We start from the raw sequence: 21,535 nt of genomic DNA, 5'->3' as shown, positions 1-21,535 counted from the left end.
ATTTTATGCGCTTTACTTGTCGGAATAGCAAAAAAATTAAACACAATCTTGTATTATGACTAAGTAAATGTAATCCAGTTATTGTCTGAGAAATTAGGAAACTGTATTGGTCTACTCCTCGTAATAATCTTGAGCATAACAAAGACAATTTATTTCGATGAGATTTAGAAGGTGTTTTAATGTAACTGATAAAAATCAACTACTATATTCCACACATCAGCAAAATTGTAGAAAAACACGCTAAATCAAACTAGACCCACACAGCCTGGTTTACTATATAATTGAATATATATTGCCAAATTCTTTCAGAGAATACCTCCTCTATAGAACAATAACTCTTCATACAGATTTCAGTTGATGGCTGCTAGCTGAACGGACAAACTTCCGTTGTAGCCTGAGTGTCTCTGATGTCAAAACGATGCAAAGAGTTCGTTTTCAATATCTTCTTCAAGATTGAGAACGATCAGTGTCAATAAATCAGTGTCAGATTTTATACGCTGCACTAGGAGTAAGGTCAATATTCGTATTGAATAAATCCTTCCCAAGAAGGCTGTGTTAGGCTTGTAGAGTTAGATGCTCTCGTTATTGGATAATCCACGAGATTCATTCTTTGCGTTATAGTAAGTTGTTAGTATAACCGGTCTTGATAAATTTAACATAATTTTTGTAATTGACAGATAAAAATGATATTAGATTTGATTTGAATCTATAACATTTTATTTAAGGTTAGGTAGGTAATATGCCAAATCTAAATGGGCGTCCCAGCGTCTAATATACATCAGATATTAATTACATATATATATATATATATATATATATATATATATATATATATATATGTGTGTGTAATAAAAAAAAACTATAATACCATCCCGTATAACTAGACAAAGTGGAATGCCATACCACGTGTCGCGTAACTGACCTTGTTGTGGTTGCAGGAAACATTTCAAATGTTTAGCTCTTTTCATTTTGTTTGTAGCGTTACGATGCCACAAGATTTTTATCAGTTTTTTACAAATATACTCATTGTGCAATTTTTCATAGAATCACTGTTGCACTAATTTATAAGTTTATATATATATATATATAAACTTATAAATTAGTGCAATAAGTTATATATATATAACTTATAAACTTATATATATATATAAACTTATATATTACCATTTATAAGTTTTTGCTATCGCCCAGCCGAATGCTATGATTCCATACGCGAACTTGATGTTCTTTTGTAGAAACGAAGCTTTCTAAATAAATATGTCAAGTTTATAGTTCAGTTTGCTCTCTAGACTTCGTGTGGCCTGGCAAACCAATGTATAGAGAGAAAGACATATTTCCACCTACTCAAGTTAGAGACTTCGCTGACGCTCAGCTAATAATGAGCAACAAAGCCTATTGTATAGTTGTTTCCAGTTCCAGTTCCATTTCCCAAGCTGTTAGGGAAGAATAAGTATCGTATTTGTTTATTTTACATTATCAAGGTTTGTATTGCAACATGTTTCTATAGCGAACATAGTACTAAACTTGACAGGGCATTTATTCCTATCAATCACGTTAAGATTGCACCTGCGGATATTGTTGGCTTTGAGGACAGCGTCAACCCTCTTTTCATTTCTTCTGCACATCCCTCTTTTGTCTCTGGTAATAATGAATACAATGGGCTCCCCTTCGGCTAAAGCAGACAGTGTTATTAGTAAGTACATTAGATTCAACTTTCAATAATTGCTTAATTATTATAAAAATATGAACTCCATAGTTTAACCAGTATGTTCATACTTTATGGAGTATGTTCATGCAGTATGAATGCTTTAAAACTAAAAATGTACATTTTCTGTTAATATTTGTCTTTATATTACTATATAGCTCTGATGTATATTCGTCCGCAAACCCAAACTCTAGTTTCATTTGAAAGTTTTAAAGGGACTCTTATTTGGCAAATAAATTTTCATTATTACAAATTTTCGCCAATATATATATATATATATATATAAGATCTCAAAATAAAGATTAAATCAGTTATCTGGAAAAGTAAGTTTGTGAATAATTTTATGAGTATAACCAATTTAAACACTATTGTCCATCTATCGCCAATAAAGCTTCTATATTTCATATTTTTTTTTTTTTTTTTTTTTTTTTTTTTTGAAGAAACGAATGGCTAGACGTATCTTGCAGAATATACTACTTTACGAATTCAAGTTTCTGAGTAGAAAATTGGTTACTAGTGTTTTATTCATACAACCGTGGTTGTTTATATTCAACCACAATAAATCTATAAAGCCGAATCTCGGTTTTCAATACCATAAAATAAAAGTAGCTTTTCAAGTCATACTTTTGTTCAAAGTGGATAGTTTGACTTCCACTCTGATATTAATTACATATATTTTACTTATATTTATAATTTAAAGCATTAACTGTCGATATTTAAAATTACAGATCAACTGTTTTCACACCACATACGTATAGGATTATAAAGCTTTCATGATCATCTGTGTCCAAGATAGCCACGATAGTATAAACGCCAGCTGGAACAATGAATGATGTAAGATTAAAAATTTGTAATGCGTTAAGTCCACATTATAAAATCAGAGATATTTCTAGAGTTGTCTCTCCAGAATGCCTGAAGTCTGTAGCATCGAATTTCCAATTCATTAAGCTTTTGGTTGTAACCCATAACAGTACTTCTATTAAATGGGGAAACGTGTACCTTAACAAAGTTATTACAGGTAAACTTGTATTCTGAGTTAGCATATCCTCCTTAGGTATTTCAACAATTAGTAATCTTGGCATCTAAAAATGGTGTATCAACAGACAAGCAATCTAATTACATTTGCATGACTGCTTCGTTGGAAACTAAATGAGACTATAAACTCTTTATTGGCACAGGCAAATTCAAGACCATAAATTTCAATACATGGACCCTAAGCGAAAACTAAAATATTAGATATACATTTATATATATTCTCCTGAGTTCTGAAACCCCCAATATTATTTGGTGAGGATATTTTTTTTAACTTCACGCTTGTAGAATATGTCAATAATATTCGAGTTTTAGATTTTCTAGCCCTTGCTACAGTCTATCCGTTGGAAGATTCTGGAGCCATTTAAAATCCTCTATTAGGCTCTAGACTATTAGGGTTATACGTACTTTGCTCATCCTGTAATTATATGTATTATAATGAAAATCACGTCAGGAACGTCTCTGTCATTATGAAATATATTGAATTTTGTAACTCATTATTACTCCAAAGTTAAATGCCATTAAGTGCAATACGTTCCCTACCAATCATTACAGTAGCAGATAATTATGGTTAAGGTGGTTATACCCAGTACTCTAAGATAGACATGGAAGGTTTTATCACTCATAGAAGATTTGTAATAAATACTTACTTAGTTTATAGACATATAGTAGGGAACCAGCTGTTGCCAGCGGTTGTTTCTCACTCAATTATCACATTCGAATTCCTTATACTACTTAGTAAAAACACATATGATGTAATATGATGGAGGCCTATGACACTTTTCAAACGTACATAGGCATATTTAAGGTAAATATTATTTAAGTGTTCATAGCTAAGACTATCAGAGTCTAGTCTTACTCTTATATCGTGTTTTGCACATGTAGGGATATTTGGGGTTCAAATTAATTATATTTCCAAAGGAACGGCTAAGTATCCTTTGTTAACTTGATCCAGAAATTACCAATACACAGGTCGTGGAAATTTTCTTCGATCAAAAAGAGTTTATTTCTAGGCCTTGTAATATATTTCAGGTGTAAGATGATTCCAGCATCACGGTAGAATTTGCCTTGTTGTCCTGATGAAAACAAATATACATACCTAGGACTAAGAAACCTACTTAGCTTAAAATAGCCTACTTCCAACCATTTGGATTGACTTGTGGTGCCCCAATAAAAAAACTATATACTTATGTAGATCTCAGAAATCACGTCGGTAAAAAAATGTCTACTTCCGGCTCATGTAATCTACTTCAGGTCTAAAATCTTTTCTGTGCCGCAGTTGAATTGGCTTGTAGTCCCGAGGTAAATTCGTAATACTGAAAAGTCTATTACGACCTAGGGAGAAATTCTACCTTATTCCTATCTATTTCCAGTTTAAGGAGGAAATTCTTATAAAGTTCATGCAACATTCCAAGATAATCGTTTGTAAGGTTTTGAGTGATAGAATTCCTGTAGCTTGTTTACCGTAGTCTGGGAAAGTATGGATCCTAAAGGCGTGTTATTGTTCATTCTTCTGTTTTTCCATTAGCCATTGTTAAAATTCCATATCACAATGCTAATTAAGGTCACCAATTTAGATTACATTATATGTAAATATTCACAGCTTTGTTTATTAAGGTTGGTTGTATAACAGTGTTTAGTAGTAATAGTAGTAGTAGTGTAATATCTTTAGAATGCATTAGATGTTTTAATTTTATCACTGGCGCAATCTGGAGTAAAATTTAGAGATCAACCACTGTATACTTAATACTTTATAAAAATTAAATCTAATTAGATGTGTTACCTCATTTGTTTAACTTTAGTTTATGGTTTAAACGGATGTTTAATGCAAGTTAAATTTTAATAATAAAACATAAGTACTAAAATATTTTCTTAAATCAAAAATATTCCAGGTGACTTTTCTAATAAATAAAAAGATAAATCAATAAATATTTTCCAAACATAAATGGCCAAATTACTATACCTTGTATGCGCTTAACATAAACATTTTGCAATTCATTTTTATTTATAAGGTATCTCTTAATGTACTAAAAAGTATACCAAAACTACTATGTTACTATATTTTTAGAAGCTGCTTGCTACTTACTCCATTTATCAGCAATGTTGAATACCGCCCAAGGCTGGTTCATGTCCACAAGCCTTATTATCGCGTACTGATGATCATAACATCCTTTTCTGAAGCAATATATGTGTCACAAAATAACAGAAATAATAAATTAGATGTTGATGTAACTAAATTAATTTATTTTAAAGATACATTTTGAAATATTTCACTAACTATTCTTTTCATATATGTTCCTATATAAACAAGAAGTTTATTTGTGTGACTTAAAAAATACCTTTATAATAGTGAAATAAATACATTTAAGAACACAAACAAAACTTTTGCTATTTCGTGAATTTAAAAACGTTGCATTACAATTCCAAATCTTCAGTGATATAAGAATAAATGTTATTTTATTACATGCATTTTAAAAACTATTGTATGCAATAATATAGTTACTAAATAATTATATCTATTCATGCTTACAGATTGATAAACCTTGTGTGTAGAACAGGTATCATATTTGGCAAATAATACCGTACTCGTTATGAAAAACTTTATCTATCCAACATTATAATTATAATGACTCACGTTGTGTTGTAACCAAATGCTGTCATGTTGTATTCATGAATGTACAAACGTGGGTAGACATTGCTGTAAAACTGAAACCCGAGACACTTCCACGGGCAATGGGTATCTGTGGAAGGAGATCATTTTTAATTTGCTATTTCCGATTTTTACAACACATATGTGGTATTTTAAGTTAAATCAAGTGTAATGTAACGTAACTTAACGTGGTACATGGTTTTATAGTAGATTCTCTGTGATAGAATATAAATTCTTTTGCGGAGTAATGATGCAACTTAATGTCAAAAGCAGTATGGAATATTTTATACTCTGCTATGAACCAGACATAAAAGACAAACAATAACAGGTTTTTTACTGACCCTTATCCTCTTATTTAGGTGTACAAAATTATTTATAATGTTTAAGCCAAAAATCAATACAAATTTTTAAAAATAAATATAAAAGAATCAATGAAAACCACAAAAATAAATAAAATCGGATGTTAAAAAACACAACAAAATCAATGTATGGTGTTGAACTCGCCTATTCGTGGTGAAGAGGATTAAACACCCTCCCCTTAAAACCATCACCTTTCTGTACCTTTTTGTTACAGATGACGTTTTGCTTAGAGTTGCCACAAGAAGATCCAGTGTTGATTTTCCCTCCGTCTTCCACCTTCTCTGAACTGTGCGGCTATGTCGTTCTGTGCGCTTGACATGATTTGTTTCTTTCTTTAGTAGTTTTGGACCCTTATGTATGAAGATCTTAGATTTTAGAGTACGAATTGTTTTGATGTACCCACAACTTTTGGTGATATCGTGGTTAGGTTTAAATGTTAGTGTATGCTTAACCTTATGCCTTAAAGTTTACCACACTTTAAGAAGAGACTAGGTTTTAATCCTTGAAACGCAATGTTTCGTTTTTTAACACTAATCATTACAAACGGCCAAAAATTCATCAACCTGTAAAATCTTTTGTTGACAATGAGACACTTTAAAACAAGTTTTCATTAACAGAGCTTACAATATTGTACATCTTCTAGGCCACGTTTAAAATTGTTACCGTCACACAACTCCTGACACTACGAGTATTTAAACGTATTCAAAAACTATAGTTTATCTGAAAAATATTTAAACCAATTTCACTAATCCACTGATATAAACAACATTAATAAGTTATTCTTAACGAAATAGTTTTCCTTTGTGTTTTCTTTCAAGAAATATTTAAAATAACTTGTTGTTATTACGTACTTACTCAGAATCCCACACTCCACATTGCTTGTATTGGTTGCTTGGATTGTCCACCACGTGCCTTGTGCCTAAAATCATACTACATAGTAGCAGGTTATTAGTTTATTTTTAAACACATATGCAAAAATATATATTTATTTATTTTATTTGTGACGAATTTTAACGTTCCCAGAGGCGGTGCATCCGGAGGCTTAGACCTGCCATAACCTGGTGTCTGCCGAAGGCTGTTCTTGCCTAGTTGTACAGGTTGTACAGTCCTAGTTTTTTGGTCTGCAGAGGTACGTGCCAAAGGCCATGTGGTTTCTAAAGACTGAGATCTGTTAGGAATTTTATAGACTGAGAGCTTCCTGACGCTCTTATCAATAAGACGTAAGGACGTGCCCGAGATCAGGAGGTCCTATAGTCTGAGAGTTATTATGAGGCCTGTAGATGCCAGTTATCATGAGCTAGTAGAGGCCGAGGGCTGCAAAAACCATGAGCTCCCAAACACCAAGAACTGCCAGAGGTCGGGAACTACCAAAGGCTGATATATGACGGAACCAATGACTTACCACAGAAATGGCGCTGTCGAAGGCCGGTACTCTCAGAAAGCCAGAAGATTATGGGGGGTGAAAACTATCAAAGTACGAGAGCTACCACAAAGCGGCATGTCTTTCTGATCCTGGGGGCTGCCGAAGGTCGGACTTTCCGGAGTCCAGGAGAACCCACAGTCTTGGATCCCGCAGAGGTGAGGACCTCTCAGACAGACTGTCTGATGTTGAGAGCTGCCTGAACGCGGAGCTTTTAAATCGGGATTAAGTGCTTCCTAAAACTGGGAGCTTAGAAATACTAAAAAATGCCAGTGCCGGCAGCTACCATACACAGGAAATTCCCATAGATTGAGACCTGTCATAAACCTAGACCTATCGAGGCCAGGATCTCCCAAAGACTGGAGATTCAGCAGGGGGCATAACCTCCCAGATGCTGAGGGATCCTTTTCTGAGAGCTTTCAGATTCTGAAAGCTGCTAAAAAATGGGAACTTACAAACTTTAAGAATCCTGGAAGTTAAAGAGAACTAACTAGTTTGACCCAAATTATTTTGGCATTTAAGGAATCAGGTGGATTAGTGACATAATTGACAACGAACAATTTTCATGAATTTTAACATAAATGCCCTGAATCTTGTGGCGGGTATCCAAAACGTCTTTTTAATATTATAAACCGAAAGTTTAGAATGATATTTAAATGTTTGGATAGTTGATAATCAATTAAACAAAAGATATTGGACAGATTGAGACGAAATGTATTATGTAAGTTATTACCTCAGATATTTTAAAAATAAAACATACTGAAATTTATGTTCTGAAATAACACTTCTAAGCACTCTTAGGGTAATTTAACCTATATGTGCCCATAGTTTTATGACTGAGTTGGCAGTGCACTAATGCCGGATTGTAGAGTCCTATAGGCCTGGGGACTTCACATGCGTTACTTTAAATGAAATTTACTAACTATGAATACTTGTAAACCTGTTGACAGCTGATTAACTCCAAATAATGCAACGTCGAAAGCAGCATCACAGAGTTTTGTGTTTACATGAAGAAATACCAGATGTTGTAGTTACATTAAAAGAGGGTTGTGACAAAAATTCAATTGAGTTAACTTATTCTGGATTCCATTTCACTAAACACGTTTATAATATAAATCTAATAAAGACAATGTTGAATCTTTTAAAATACAAATGTTATTACATCCATCCATTGTTGGTGTTTATTTGAAACAATTCATTAGCACAACTCATCTAACTTTTACCTTTTGAGCTCGAAAATAAATATGCATCAAAGAATAAATCCAAAAAAAACCAAAGTATTAATCTATTTTATAAGTAAATAAAATAACTCAAGTAGAGTATACAAATTTTGTTTGTTTTTTTGTATTGGTTAACCTACTCAATAAAACTGTATAATGAAGTCCGATATAGTTGTATAAAAGTAAAGGGAACATTGTTAATCCTCATTTTCGTTTTCTATATTAAATACTTAGAAACTGGAATCGGATTTGTAGGTATGGCAATTTAAGTATCACATATCTCATGAAAAATTAAAGGTTCAATTTGTATTGCTCAACACTAGACTGTCTTATAAGTTTCAGTACGCAACTTTTCTAACTTATTTTTACTACTACTATTATAAATCTCCAAAATTACCATCGCATGTGGTAATACTTATGACGTTACAACATATTGTAAAAAACACTTAGGTTTAGGTACAGCTTAAAGAATTTACTTAAGAAGTAATTACTTACTGTAGAAGGATATAATCGAGAAGGACAGACCTCAGGGCAGAGGGCTCGGACGTCAAAGGGAGACACAGATCGCACTAATATCAGAGTTAACAACCCTGTAATTGTTGAACATTTTAACTATTAATAAAAAAATCATAATTTAAAATTTTCTGATGTTTTAATTTTTGTATTTTTATCTTTTTATAGGTTCTTATTTTTTTAACCATGAGATAACCAGAACTTTGTAAAGTTCTAATAATGGTAGTAGTAGTATTTAAAGTTTCTAAATTCTTATTTTGTATAAAATATTTTATTTCTAAATAAGCAGTTAGCTTGTTGTATATTAAAATAAACATCTATTTAACTTCATAACCATACTAGTAATGTAACATATATCGCATTCAAATGTAACAATTTAGTAAAAGGACTCGGTCACTACATTCTAGAACAGCTTTGTGGCTTTTGTCTCGTTTGCTGTTCACGTTTGCTTACAACAATGTGCTACCAAACCTCTTGTTCATTGTATTAAGATGTTTGGTTGAAGAATAATTTTAACCCCTCTACTTTATACTGAGTACCTTTTACCCTGTCAGACTTTTGTACGTTTTATTTTTACTGTTGAATACATTAACACTTCTATTAATTTCTTACATTTTAGGTAAAATTATGTTAGTGGTATGTAATTCAAATTTGTTTTATTACGTTACGAAATATAAAATGTAACATTAAAATCAATATAAATAACTTAAAAATAACAAACCCTCAATGAAAAATTGGTGATGAATACACTTTAGAAGAATACTTGTTGCTATAAAACTAATTAGTGGTTTTTATTTCTTCCCAGAGGAGAATACTTTATTTTCTGCTTTGTATTTTTGATTGAAGTGAGTAGGTTTTAATGGAAAAGACATTTTTCATACTTCCACATTTAATTTATTTAAAAAATAAATAAGAAGAAGAAAAATTGAAGAATTGAATTTATTTCCAACAGCAAATATGTACAGTCATTAACAAAATACAATCTTTGGAAAGACTGACCACTTTTACAAGTAGTGTGGCCAGTGCGAGTACTTAAATTACAAGTATCTTATCTGCGTCCAGATAAAAGTTCAATTGTTTCAGCCGAATAGAATAGTTTATGTGGAGTTAGAGTTATATACGTTTTGCTAAATTATTATCTAATTAATCCTAGTCTTCCCAAGGTAATTTTAAACATATTAAGTATTGATAGTAAACAATAAATAACATTTTTTGTTTATAAAATTAATGTAAAATTAATGTTAAAGCCTCCATAAGGCTTTAACTAATTTCATTAAATATATCATATGCATATTAAATTATAAACCAAATCTGATTAAGTTTTTCAACTTATATTTATAATATTGATTTCTATAAGCTATTTTTATACTAAATGTCAATGTCCTCGATTTTGATACTGTTCTATAAAAGTCACCTTTGCTTTAATGAATGATGCCTTTTAACTACAACAATTCCTAACTTATCACATATTCTACAAGAACCACTTGAACTATTGCTATATTCATCCTGTTGCTATATTATTATATTTATAATAAAAAAATATTTTAATAATTCCTTTCTTTCTATAAGAAATTTCCCATAATAATACTGCTTGATTTAATAAATTACCTAATGAGTGCAGTAATAATATTTTTAGAAGTCTATAATAATATTATATACTTCTAAATAGACTATTGTATTGACTTATAGACTTCTTCTATTATAGACTATTGTAGTACTTTAAATTGAAGGAAGGTAGATATAATCACTAACATTTTATTCATTATAAGGATTTAATGTGAAACTGCAATTAATCAAACTATATATAGTTTATATAGTCGCCTTTTCTAAGTAGTTGTTTCATGGTTTATAAATGTAACATTTAGGCACCTTAAAACACATTACTTAATTAAACATTTTAACATATTTTTGACTGCTTTACTTGATTTATTTAACTGATTAAATGCCACTTTGGTCATATCTTCTGCTCGTTAATCCTACTCATCATTAATATATAAAAAAAACTAGGCCTATTATACATTTCCATACATGGAACAATAATAATTATTGAAAACATTTCTATGTTGATATTATAACAAATGTTTGCAACACATTGACACATATCAAGTGCAGTATGACACTAGAATTATGTTCAATACTTTTTTCAAGGAACGAAAATATCAAAATCTTTAATGCAGTACATAACACCAACAATACATCTCTTCAATATTTACAAAATATCAATGTTACATCGTCCAAAACAAAATTAACATACCTAAAATAATCAGCATCCTGCTTAACTGACGCAAAGTAGTTCCATAAGTCTTAGATACAATTATTTACAATTACGAAAACATGTTTCTCCTAACGTTATTTATGTTTTCTTTACCAATGTAGTACCGCATGATGACACTACAAGAAAATACTCCAGCCTGACTTATCACAATGGCTCTTTATTTGTCCACGTTTGTGTGTTCTTCCTTATCACATGTAGCTTTAAGATTATTTTGCCTAGTGTAACTTAATAAACCATTCACTTTTATTCAAGTAGAGTCTAGCCAATACAGTATTATCATTGAATTGTTATACTTTGAATTCGCATTTTGGACAATAAGGTTTTTAGGGATTTACTAATTAACTCACAGCTCGCTGTAAGAGAGAGATAATAGCTTTATAATTATAAAGTCTTTAATATTTGAGGCGTTTAAAAAATTAACCACGAATTAAATCACTTTCTTTCAAAATTACATTTTTTTGGTAAGGAAATGAACTCATTTGAAATTCAGTCGTCTAAGTTTTAGACATAATAACCTGTGAAGCATCAAATCGGGGATCGTGAAAACCAGAGAAGAAACCCTAGTTACGTTTACCACGAAAAATGTTACCCTTTAACTATGATTTGCTTTTGAATATGTGTATATATATATTTTATGCCTTTCTCCTTTTATGCCTTACTCTGCCCGTCCTCATGGGCCACTGGCCTGTGCAAGGATCTTATCAAACAAAATAAGGAGGAGAGTCGATACAGTACAAGGTCGATGGTACTGATAAAAAGTGCAACGGTCACAGACAGGATTCGAACCTGCGCTATCTCTAACTCAGACTCAAAGTCCAACGTCTTAGACCACTCGGCCATCGGCACTCCCAACATCCCGATTGTTATTGGTTTTGTTACTTCAAAATTGTATTTATGTTATTAGGAAGTAAAATTTACGAAAATTTATTAATTCGATGACAAATTTTTCTGTAATCTGGTGGTCTTAAAAGAGCAAGTGTAGTATCTCTCAAATTGAGTTGGGGAGTTTTAAGCTTCAGCTACTGTAATTATTGTACAGACTGCTATAAGGAAAGTGTAGTAACCTTTTAAGGTTCCTAATTAGACTCCGTAATTAGCTCCCTTCCTACGAAGAAGGTGAACTGGAGCTAAACTTAACATTCACACTGATTCAACCTTTTGCACTACGTTTCTAGTGACAAAACTCATTTGTTCCGCCGTGCTTCCTGGTCCATGTCTAAAACGTGGTAGTGCACTGAGTCTCAATTGAGTAGGTATACATCTAATGAGACAGTGGGAATACCTCTTCACTTAGATAAAATTATATTTTATAGTCCAGTTGTCTCTGATATCGAAACGATGTAGAGTTATGTTTTACCTTCATTTTCGCCGACTTCTCTTCGATATCTTCTGACGATCATGAATCCAGATTACAGTAGTTAATCTGTGATAGCGTCAGACTTCAGACGCACTACTAAGAGCGCAACCCTTTGCGCCAAAACTACGTAACGTGTAGAAAACTCAGTTGTTTCAACGTGCTTCGAGATCGTATCTAAAACATGTGCACTCAGTACATTAAGTAGGTGCACACGCTTAGTGACCCAATCAGAATACCTTATCACTCAAATAAAACTATATTTTTTATTCTTGGCCTCTCTGATGACGAAACGATGGAGTTATTTTTGAGCTTCTTCATCAATGCCTTTACTTGCATCTCTTCAGACGAACATGACTACCGATTCCAGGAGATAAGTCTGCGATAGCTTCAGATTCCAGACGCTGTACTATGAGGAAGGTGAACTGTATCTAAACTCAAAATACGCATTGAATCAACCGATCCCACCATAGCTAAGTTACGGGGAACTGGGTGTCCTGAACATATTACTTATTTAGTCTCTTGATAATTATACTCCCATGTGGACCTTCGTAAACTAATGTGTCTTGAGTTGTATTGTTACGATGTAAGGCTACGATTATAACTATATTAATACAATAAAACAATACTAATATAATTGGGTAAAAAACAATTAACAATTTTCTTAAGTTCAAGTAAAACTCAATCCTGAGTCAAGGCAGTTATTTACTTATAAAACTGTCTGGAACGCAACAGAGGTCCGAATATTGAGAACAATAAGGCACATGATGACGTATCACATGAGAAAACATCAATCAACAGCCTTTTTTAGTTTTAAGAGATCATATTTCTGTATGGATTACTCACTTTTTATGACGCTGTGTTGTGTCATAAAACCTCATGACACAATGGTTTTATCTATGGAATTCCTTACAGAAGAAGGATGCTTGAAATCCACATTAGGCTTCATAGGAGACGGGGACTTTTCTGTTATTGTCATGGAAATTCTGATTAAACTCCTGTAGAGAGTAGATTACACTCTATGGTCATAGATGAATTCCATTTAATTCAATACAATTCCTTATTAAAACAATACAACAAAAGCTTGTTCAACAAGCGCATTTGAACAAATCCATTTAGCTTTGGATGCCAAGATATTTAGCGATGAATATAACTTAAATACTCGTAAATTATTAATTAATTTACATTTCCATAATTCAAAACATGTGTAAATATGAATAAAAGTACTCATTAAGACTAGATATGCTGATAAGAGCCTGCATTAAATGTAATTAATGAGGAGTGGAATCTACGAGTACTTTTGGTTATATTCATGTTACAAAATGTGTAAAATATAGCCCGTCACCAAACCGTCAATGTTATGGAAAGTGAACGTAAACTATTATGTAAAAGGAAATCAAAAATAAAAGACACGTACCACTGAGGAAAGGATTAATAAGATGTCATTATAGTCTTCTACAATAGGATCTAGGAAAACCCTATCTCATACTATCAAATCACATTTATGTAATAATACTATTCTTCACTGCCTGATCAATTTCAATACTTACATGTTGTTTATTAGATTTTATGTTAGTAGTTCTAGAATTAACAACGTTATACAACCTAATATACAAAAATTACGTGTTACGTTCTTAGTGGTTACACTCGTCAGAAACTGCTTAATCGATTTTATAAAGGTGTGTATATTTGGTACGTGTGACAATAGGTCGTAAATTTTATTTCATACCTTAGGTTAATAGAGTGTACCTCTCCAGACAAATTTAAAAACTATCATTTTGAAATTTTTCAGCATTATTATTTATAATTAGTGCAAATGCCAATGATAGACTCTAATTTCACGTATGCATTTAGGTAAATATGAATAACGGATTAGAGAAATTTGTGATTAAGGTGTAACCTTGCTCCTGGATAATACTATGTCTCTGAAGCAAATATCTATCTTTAAAGTAATAGCTTAAAAGCCAAAGGTAACCAAATAAGTGCTACAGATTGAAGTTTGAACTTTAAGTACCACGTCTTGGTCATATTGATAGATTTGTTGGTAGACAGAAGAAATTCAGGTCCTAATCCTAAATATCATCCTAGGTTCCAACTAATCGTGTTTTTGACACTACTCTCCATGTCATCCTAGCAATAAATTGATTATAAAATCCTATCTCCAAGTAGGTACAGAATTTTAGGTCCGTGGCAGTGGAGAATTTATTAACGCATATGTCAAGAAATTGTTAAGTATCCAGACGAAATATATTAAAGAATAAGGACACATTTACTGATGGCGAGAGAAAAGAAGAGACCTGGCCCATGCCGGCGCACAGCTGTGTACTAGTGTGTTGCCGCGCGGAAATTTCAGGCGCTTCGCCCCACAGCCAACCCTGCGAATTGTTTATCATAGCAATGGAACAGTGAAACAATAATGGAATTACGAAACAAGGCGCGGCAACGTACTAGTAGTAGCGCCTGCAAATTTCAGATAGGCCAGAATCCAGGTCTCTTCTTTTCTCTCGCGATCAGTAATTCATAGAGAGAGTAAATTATACAGTACTATCCAAAGCTTTTCATTTTGAATCTTAAATGGTGCAATAGAACGAAAATTTAGTAAGTCGGATCTTCGTCAGAACTGCCACTATGTCAGATAACTATCTAATAAACGCTTGACTTTCATATAGTTTAATATGATAGGCAATCAAAACCTAAATGTATCAATGAGGTACCTAGACCGATCACCATAATTCGCTAGGCAAGTTGCGAGGCATTGTTTTGCTCCATGTATTCCATGTATAACTTAATTTAAACGCATTCAATTTCCTACTAAACTGACATTCGCAATGATAATAAAAAAGTTGCAAGGCAAAACGATTTTCGTTTGTGTATTACATTTGGGCACACCATGTTTGCCATGCCGGCAATCATACGTGGTATGTTATTGCGTGAGCAAACAATGAGCTTATTTGTGTTGGCTAAAGACAGACATTTGCAATTCAAAATTAATATTGATGTAATTTATTAAATTTTTCTACTTTACGATAAAAAATATGTTACTTTTTCACTTCATATTCAACTTTTAAGATATCATACACTAATATTTTAGTTACATTAATTAAATATATTGAACTGAAAAAATGAATAGTTTGGGTTTTTTAATTTTAACAGCCGACATCGTCATAACCTTCCTAGTTCTAATCTTCTTTCTTTCATATATCAGAACTTCGTTTGCCGTCTCAGCTAATGGTATATGGGTTTGTGTAAATAACTGGGGTTCTTCGGTGTTAAACAAAAAAATAACAAGGATTTTCATTCCAACGGCTTAACATAAATTATTAAAAGCTATTAATAAGAAGAAGCGTTCAATTTCAAATATTAATGGTTGGGGCTCATTTATAGGTTGAGGGTTACCGAATCCTAGTACTCGAAAGTGTAAAACTTTCATTTCTGTTTGAATGTTTCTATATCTGCATATCTGTGCGCACGATATACGAGTCCGCTCGTATGTTAGACGAATTGTACTATAGACTTAATTTTCAATTCTTAATTTTTATATAGGAACACTGATGATGGTGTTCCTCCATAGGATTCGGATGAACGATTATTTTTACAACTATTATTGGTAACCATAACGGCAACGATAAAATTACAGTATAAAATATACTAGCAAACAAACTGAGTATGAACGTATCATGTCTTTAGCTGTGACATATTATTACAAGTAGCCTTACTACGGTAGTCAAGAGTGAAAGTTAAGATGGTAATTTAATATAAGTCTAAAATAACGTACTATAAAAATAGTACACTTGTACTCGTATCTTATATAAAAATTCTGTCTTAATTGGTGGATTTCAATTTTTCGAGCTATAATATTTTAAAGTTACAACTTGGTTGGAAAACTACAAAAAGCGTTACCTTTTTCGTTAAATAGTTATAATTTATTATTCGTAAATAATTTGTTTCAATTGTATGAATGCAGATATAAATAATCTAAATTTGAATTAATTCTCGTAATTGTAATTCTCCTAGTTTTTTTGTGATTTACGTCCAAACATGGGTATCTGTACTTTTTGACTCGATAGTAAAGCGATTCTTGCGAAGACTAACTAAACGATACGTAAAGCAACGACTCGACCTTCTATAATTTTGCCACCCCTACAATTTTGCCATCCGAGGCAAACGACCCTCCCTGCACCCCCTGGCTGCGGCTCTGTAACTACCATCTTCTTTTGATGACTTTGTGTACAGACCTATATGCTTTAATTTATAAAGTATCAAGAAAAATTATATAGTGGAAAGTCAATTTTAAAATTCTGTGGCAAGAATTGATTCCAGATGACCCTTGTGTTATAATGCCTATATGAAACGTGACTGTTCCACATCGCATTATAACTCGAGAAATACTTTATCTGCAGACTTGAATTTTGCATGATAAATTTAATTTAATTTTAATTTAATTTAACTACTACATAAACAATAATGAGTTCTATGATGGTGTATGTCCAGTCATGCAATTTTATTTAGAACCTTTAAAGCTCATTATTCAGTAGGGTGGTACAATTTATCTTTTGCCCACGGGGAATGATTGTCTGCGTACCCAGAGGAGATCTTAAGAATGACATAGGCTATAAACTGTAGCACATAAATATTACATAAAACCTCATCGAATCCTGTTACATGCTCTTGATGCGTATTCCTACCTTTTCATTAATTAACTGGCAATCGGTTTCTACTGTTAAAAACCATTCACGCATTACTGCCACATGCAACTTTAGGGTCGACTGAAGTAATTCCCTCTTAATAAGCGTGAATAACTACATCCTTGTAAAGTGTCTCAACTTTAAACAATTCCAGTAAATTAAAAGAAATATAATTCTTTACTTGATTATAATTTATAACACAAACAGATTATAATTTATAAAATCAAGTAATTTTATTTATATTAACATAAGTAATGTAAATAATGTTCTAGAATTGATCTCAAAGGTTTATACAAATATGACGTGCTTTAACAAATCATAGTGTAGTCGTATACACCAAATAAATGATAGTAATTATAATAACAAGAATAAATGTGGTTCATAAAGAGAAATTATGAGACAGCAGAAGGATCTTTGTTAATGGCTGGGCTTTGTTAAGGATAAGTGACTTAGCAACAAGTCATTTCTTAAGCACTGTGATAAATTGGCCTTTTGTTTCCTTACATTAGCACTTAAATTATAAGTAATACACTACATAAAGTTTCTTAAATATGGGCTCCCATTGTTCTATGAATATTAGAAATAATTGGATCCGTCTTCATTACTATACAATATAAGTAGAATACAGTGTATTACATGTTCCTTTACTATAGATAGACTCATCCACTGCAAAATATTATTATTCACGATTTATTATGGAACACAAAATACGTGGAATGGACAATTTACTTGTCTGTAGTACTGTCTGAAATATTTTTATGTATATAGCTTGGAATTATTTGTTTGATTACAGAGGTTTAAAATAGCATAAATAAATTAGAGGCAAAACTATTTATACGACAAACTATAATTGTACGATAGAACGTAAATAATGATACAGGATTAGATGTTAAAAATAGCCAATATTTGGTGAACCCATGCTTTTTAAGATAATATTTTTCTTTTTAAAGTATATTTCTGAAGAAAGCAATTTCTATTGTTACCAGTTTCACAACAATGCGACTGCAAAAAGTTCTTTCATATTATTCACGTTTCTACTTCCTGAGCATATATTAAAAATAACCAACCGTTTCTTATATATATTATATGTTTTTATTTTTTGTATATATTAAAAATGCATATAGAACGATACTGATACTATTTTCTAAGCGTTTAAATATACAAGAACAAAAATACAGAAAAGTATAAAAATGTACTGATTATTCCTTGACACTGTAAATACTCTCTCTGACAGATCATGTGTTCTGTTCCCTGGGAGGCTACATAATGTTTTAATGTATACTGAAATTTTAACTTTTTAGTTCTTTAATTTAATTAAAATGCCAGTGACATAGAGATGTTTCTCTAAATCGCAAATAAAATACAGGAATCCAATGAATGAAGTGATTTCAATATCTCCCTGATATTAAAAAACGTAATAGAATGGTTGTCACCTACAATTACATTTTATTTGAAAAAAATAATGTTAAAGGATTTCACAAATGTTTTCTCTTTAAGTATAGTTTTAATAATTAATCTTTTAGTAAAATATTTATCTAGACCCGTTTCTTAAACTACTTTATATAGAGTAAACAAATCTGTTAATACAACAAAACTAGGTTCTAGCTGCAACAAAAACTTACCCAATTATTAGATTTTAACCAAACGTGATTTAATTTGAAAATATTAAAAATTTATTCCAAACAAACCCCCACTGAGTTTTTAGTCACGGTATTCGCATACAATTAACTCATACATAATATTTACTATAGCAGTTTATTGGAGGAGTAAGAAAATAAAATTGCATATGATTATTTATCTTTACTCGTCCATATCGAGTTATATAATTCTCGATTCATAACCCTTCCAAGTAACTCTAAGTCTCTCTATATCAAGTTTATGTGTTTGAATACAAAGCAATAGACATTTGTTCGTACTTACTGTTTTTTACGTTAAATACATGCATTAAAAACTGACTACCATATTGTATGCACTAAAACATTTTGCTTATTATCGGTTAAAAAATCTGTTTGAAAATTTGAAAAATATAAGTTCTGCACTTTTGGATACTAAATAAACAGAAGTAATGCAAGACCAAATAGACTAAATTTATTTAAAAAATTAAGAGCTTACCAGTTGGAAAGGTTTTGCTACGTCATGAGTATCTAAGAATATTGAAGGAAAGTGAAAAGGTGATACCTCCAACGACTAAATTGCAGTCCAACAAACTGACTAGAGTACTGTTTCCTCCTTTGACGCATAAAAAAATTAAAATTTTATCGAATATATTGCTGAAGGTAAGATAAAAATCTAGTCTGTACTTGGGAATTTAGAAAGAAAGTTCTGACAACCAATTCTGCTTCTCTTTTAAAGATGTACCTAATAGGAACTGCGCTTCCAAAAGAAGTGTACAGAGCTGGCCCTCGTCTTATGCTATTCGTGTGGCAATTAGTATTCACTGGTTGCTAAACACTTCATCGATCTAACAGAAATTTAATATTTATAAATTCAATGTATTCGAACAATTAGTTATGTCTGAAACCTAACGTTTTCTGTGTTAGGCTAACTTCAATATGCTGTATTACCTCAATGCTTAGTGAAGATACACATAAAAGAAGTATAAAAAGATCTAAAAAAAAAGCACATAAGTACCTATTTCAAGTAAAAAAAGCACTTCAGTGAAACATAATGCTCTACAAAACACGTATTTGAAGATAATGAAGATAATAATGAAGATAATGACTTATTTTCGATAAATATTTACAATTTAATCATAAATTACTCATTTGAAAATGAGTAATTTAACATTTTGTCGAAATATTTTATTTAAAGTTATTGGTATTTGACCCAATAGCAAACATATTATCTTGTATTTGCTTATTTAAAGTAAAACAATGCTAGTGAATGCTCAGTAAACAAATCTTAAATGTGAAATCTATAAATGACAGTTCGATCACGATGTGGCATAAACATAAACGTAAAACAGGAAAATATTAAACTCATACAGGAAATAAACAATGCTGAGCTTTCAGCGTTTCATTGTGTTGTGATTCACAACATTAGTGATCTTACAAACAAAACTATCATATGTAATTTACCATAGGGATATTATTGCGCTCGTTAACCTATTCCCAAGCAGACTATGTACGATACCCAAAAGTCACATCATAAGCCGTGATAGCTTTAAAAGTGCATTCAGGAATCTCGCTCTAGTGTTTAGTGTAATCTTGAAGACTTTAAGACAGAATCTACTTCTGGCTAACTTCTATAAACCAAATGAAGCATTTTAACCAAGACATTAATTAACGTGGAAAATTATTAGGTGTGCGCCTAATTTATGCACATATTTGTATTTCGCACGCGTGTACCGTTATTTAGTTTTACTTCATATAACAAATATTTTCGCAACCCAGTTACTTGTTACTGGTTAGTATAAGTTAAATCTGATGTTCCTGGAACTAAATTCTTTGCGGATTGATAACACAATTGGCACGCGTATTAAATTATGTCTCTCGGGAACTTTGTACCTGCCGAACCTCACTAACTGAGCTAGACCTCGCGCGCCTTGTCCGTAAGTAAAGATTTATATTTTCGTTTATCATACGTTACCCCTTTCATGTGAGACTAATTTTGAATGTAATGTAAAGTAAAATTATAACTTGTAAAGTAACTTACCTTGAATGTGTTTTATTTGCCAGATCAACTTGGATAATATTTGAGGCGATGTCCTTCTGACGAGACCACGTTGACGTGATTATAAGTTGTCTCGGTTATAATCACCATTGATTTAAATGTCTAACACTGTCGCGATTTTGTTTTAGGCGAGTTCAAACCCAATTACTTGATGTTTTAGACTTCCAGTCTATTAATCTTCCCCTTTTCTGACTACAGCTGCATTGTCGAGCCAAGAATGCTGACGCTCGCGTTTGTGAGACAAGTTCATCGGGGGGGGGGGGGGGGGACAAGTAAACGGAAGCTATTTTTTAAATTTTAATAATTATTAATTTCGAAGGTACAATCCATATAATATTGGAATATTTAGCCCCATCCCATGGTATCACATTTTAGTTCATTCATACTCTATTTGGCAGCGACGTGGCAATACTTTATTTTATTTTATCCACTAGAAATGGTGCGTTTATGTTTATTTACCAATATTAAACATATACGTTAACTTCGAAACGAGTATTCATTACTACGACCTCAGCGGTATCCAACCCTATGTGTATTGTCCATTCGGTACAAACGGATCAACCAGATTACGAATTCAATACTTGAGTAAGCAAGGAAGGACAATGTGAACAACGAAACGTGTAGTGATAGCAAAAACATACAATATGGA

General features: G+C 31.8%; 1 protein-coding gene across 1 annotated transcript; it reads right to left on the bottom strand.

The window, feature by feature from the left end:
- Positions 1–1,462: 1,462 nt before the first annotated feature.
- LOC124366544 lies at positions 1,463–11,316 on the bottom strand. The gene is made up of 7 exons (XM_046823134.1): positions 11,155–11,316; positions 8,883–8,977; positions 6,603–6,666; positions 5,373–5,478; positions 4,824–4,912; positions 2,439–2,522; positions 1,463–1,672 (listed from the first exon to the last, which is right to left on the bottom strand). Exons 1-7 carry the CDS (start codon positions 11,168–11,170, stop codon positions 1,464–1,466), a joined length of 663 nt encoding a protein of 220 aa, XP_046679090.1. The 5' UTR covers positions 11,171–11,316; the 3' UTR covers position 1,463.
- Positions 11,317–21,535: the final 10,219 nt, after the last annotated feature.

Source organism: Homalodisca vitripennis, chromosome 7 (assembly GCF_021130785.1).
Source record: "Homalodisca vitripennis isolate AUS2020 chromosome 7, UT_GWSS_2.1, whole genome shotgun sequence".
Taxonomy (NCBI): Eukaryota; Metazoa; Arthropoda; class Insecta; order Hemiptera; family Cicadellidae; genus Homalodisca; species Homalodisca vitripennis.
The sequence above is the reverse complement of the archived record's forward strand: the minus strand, read 5'-3'. Positions and strand labels throughout refer to the sequence as shown.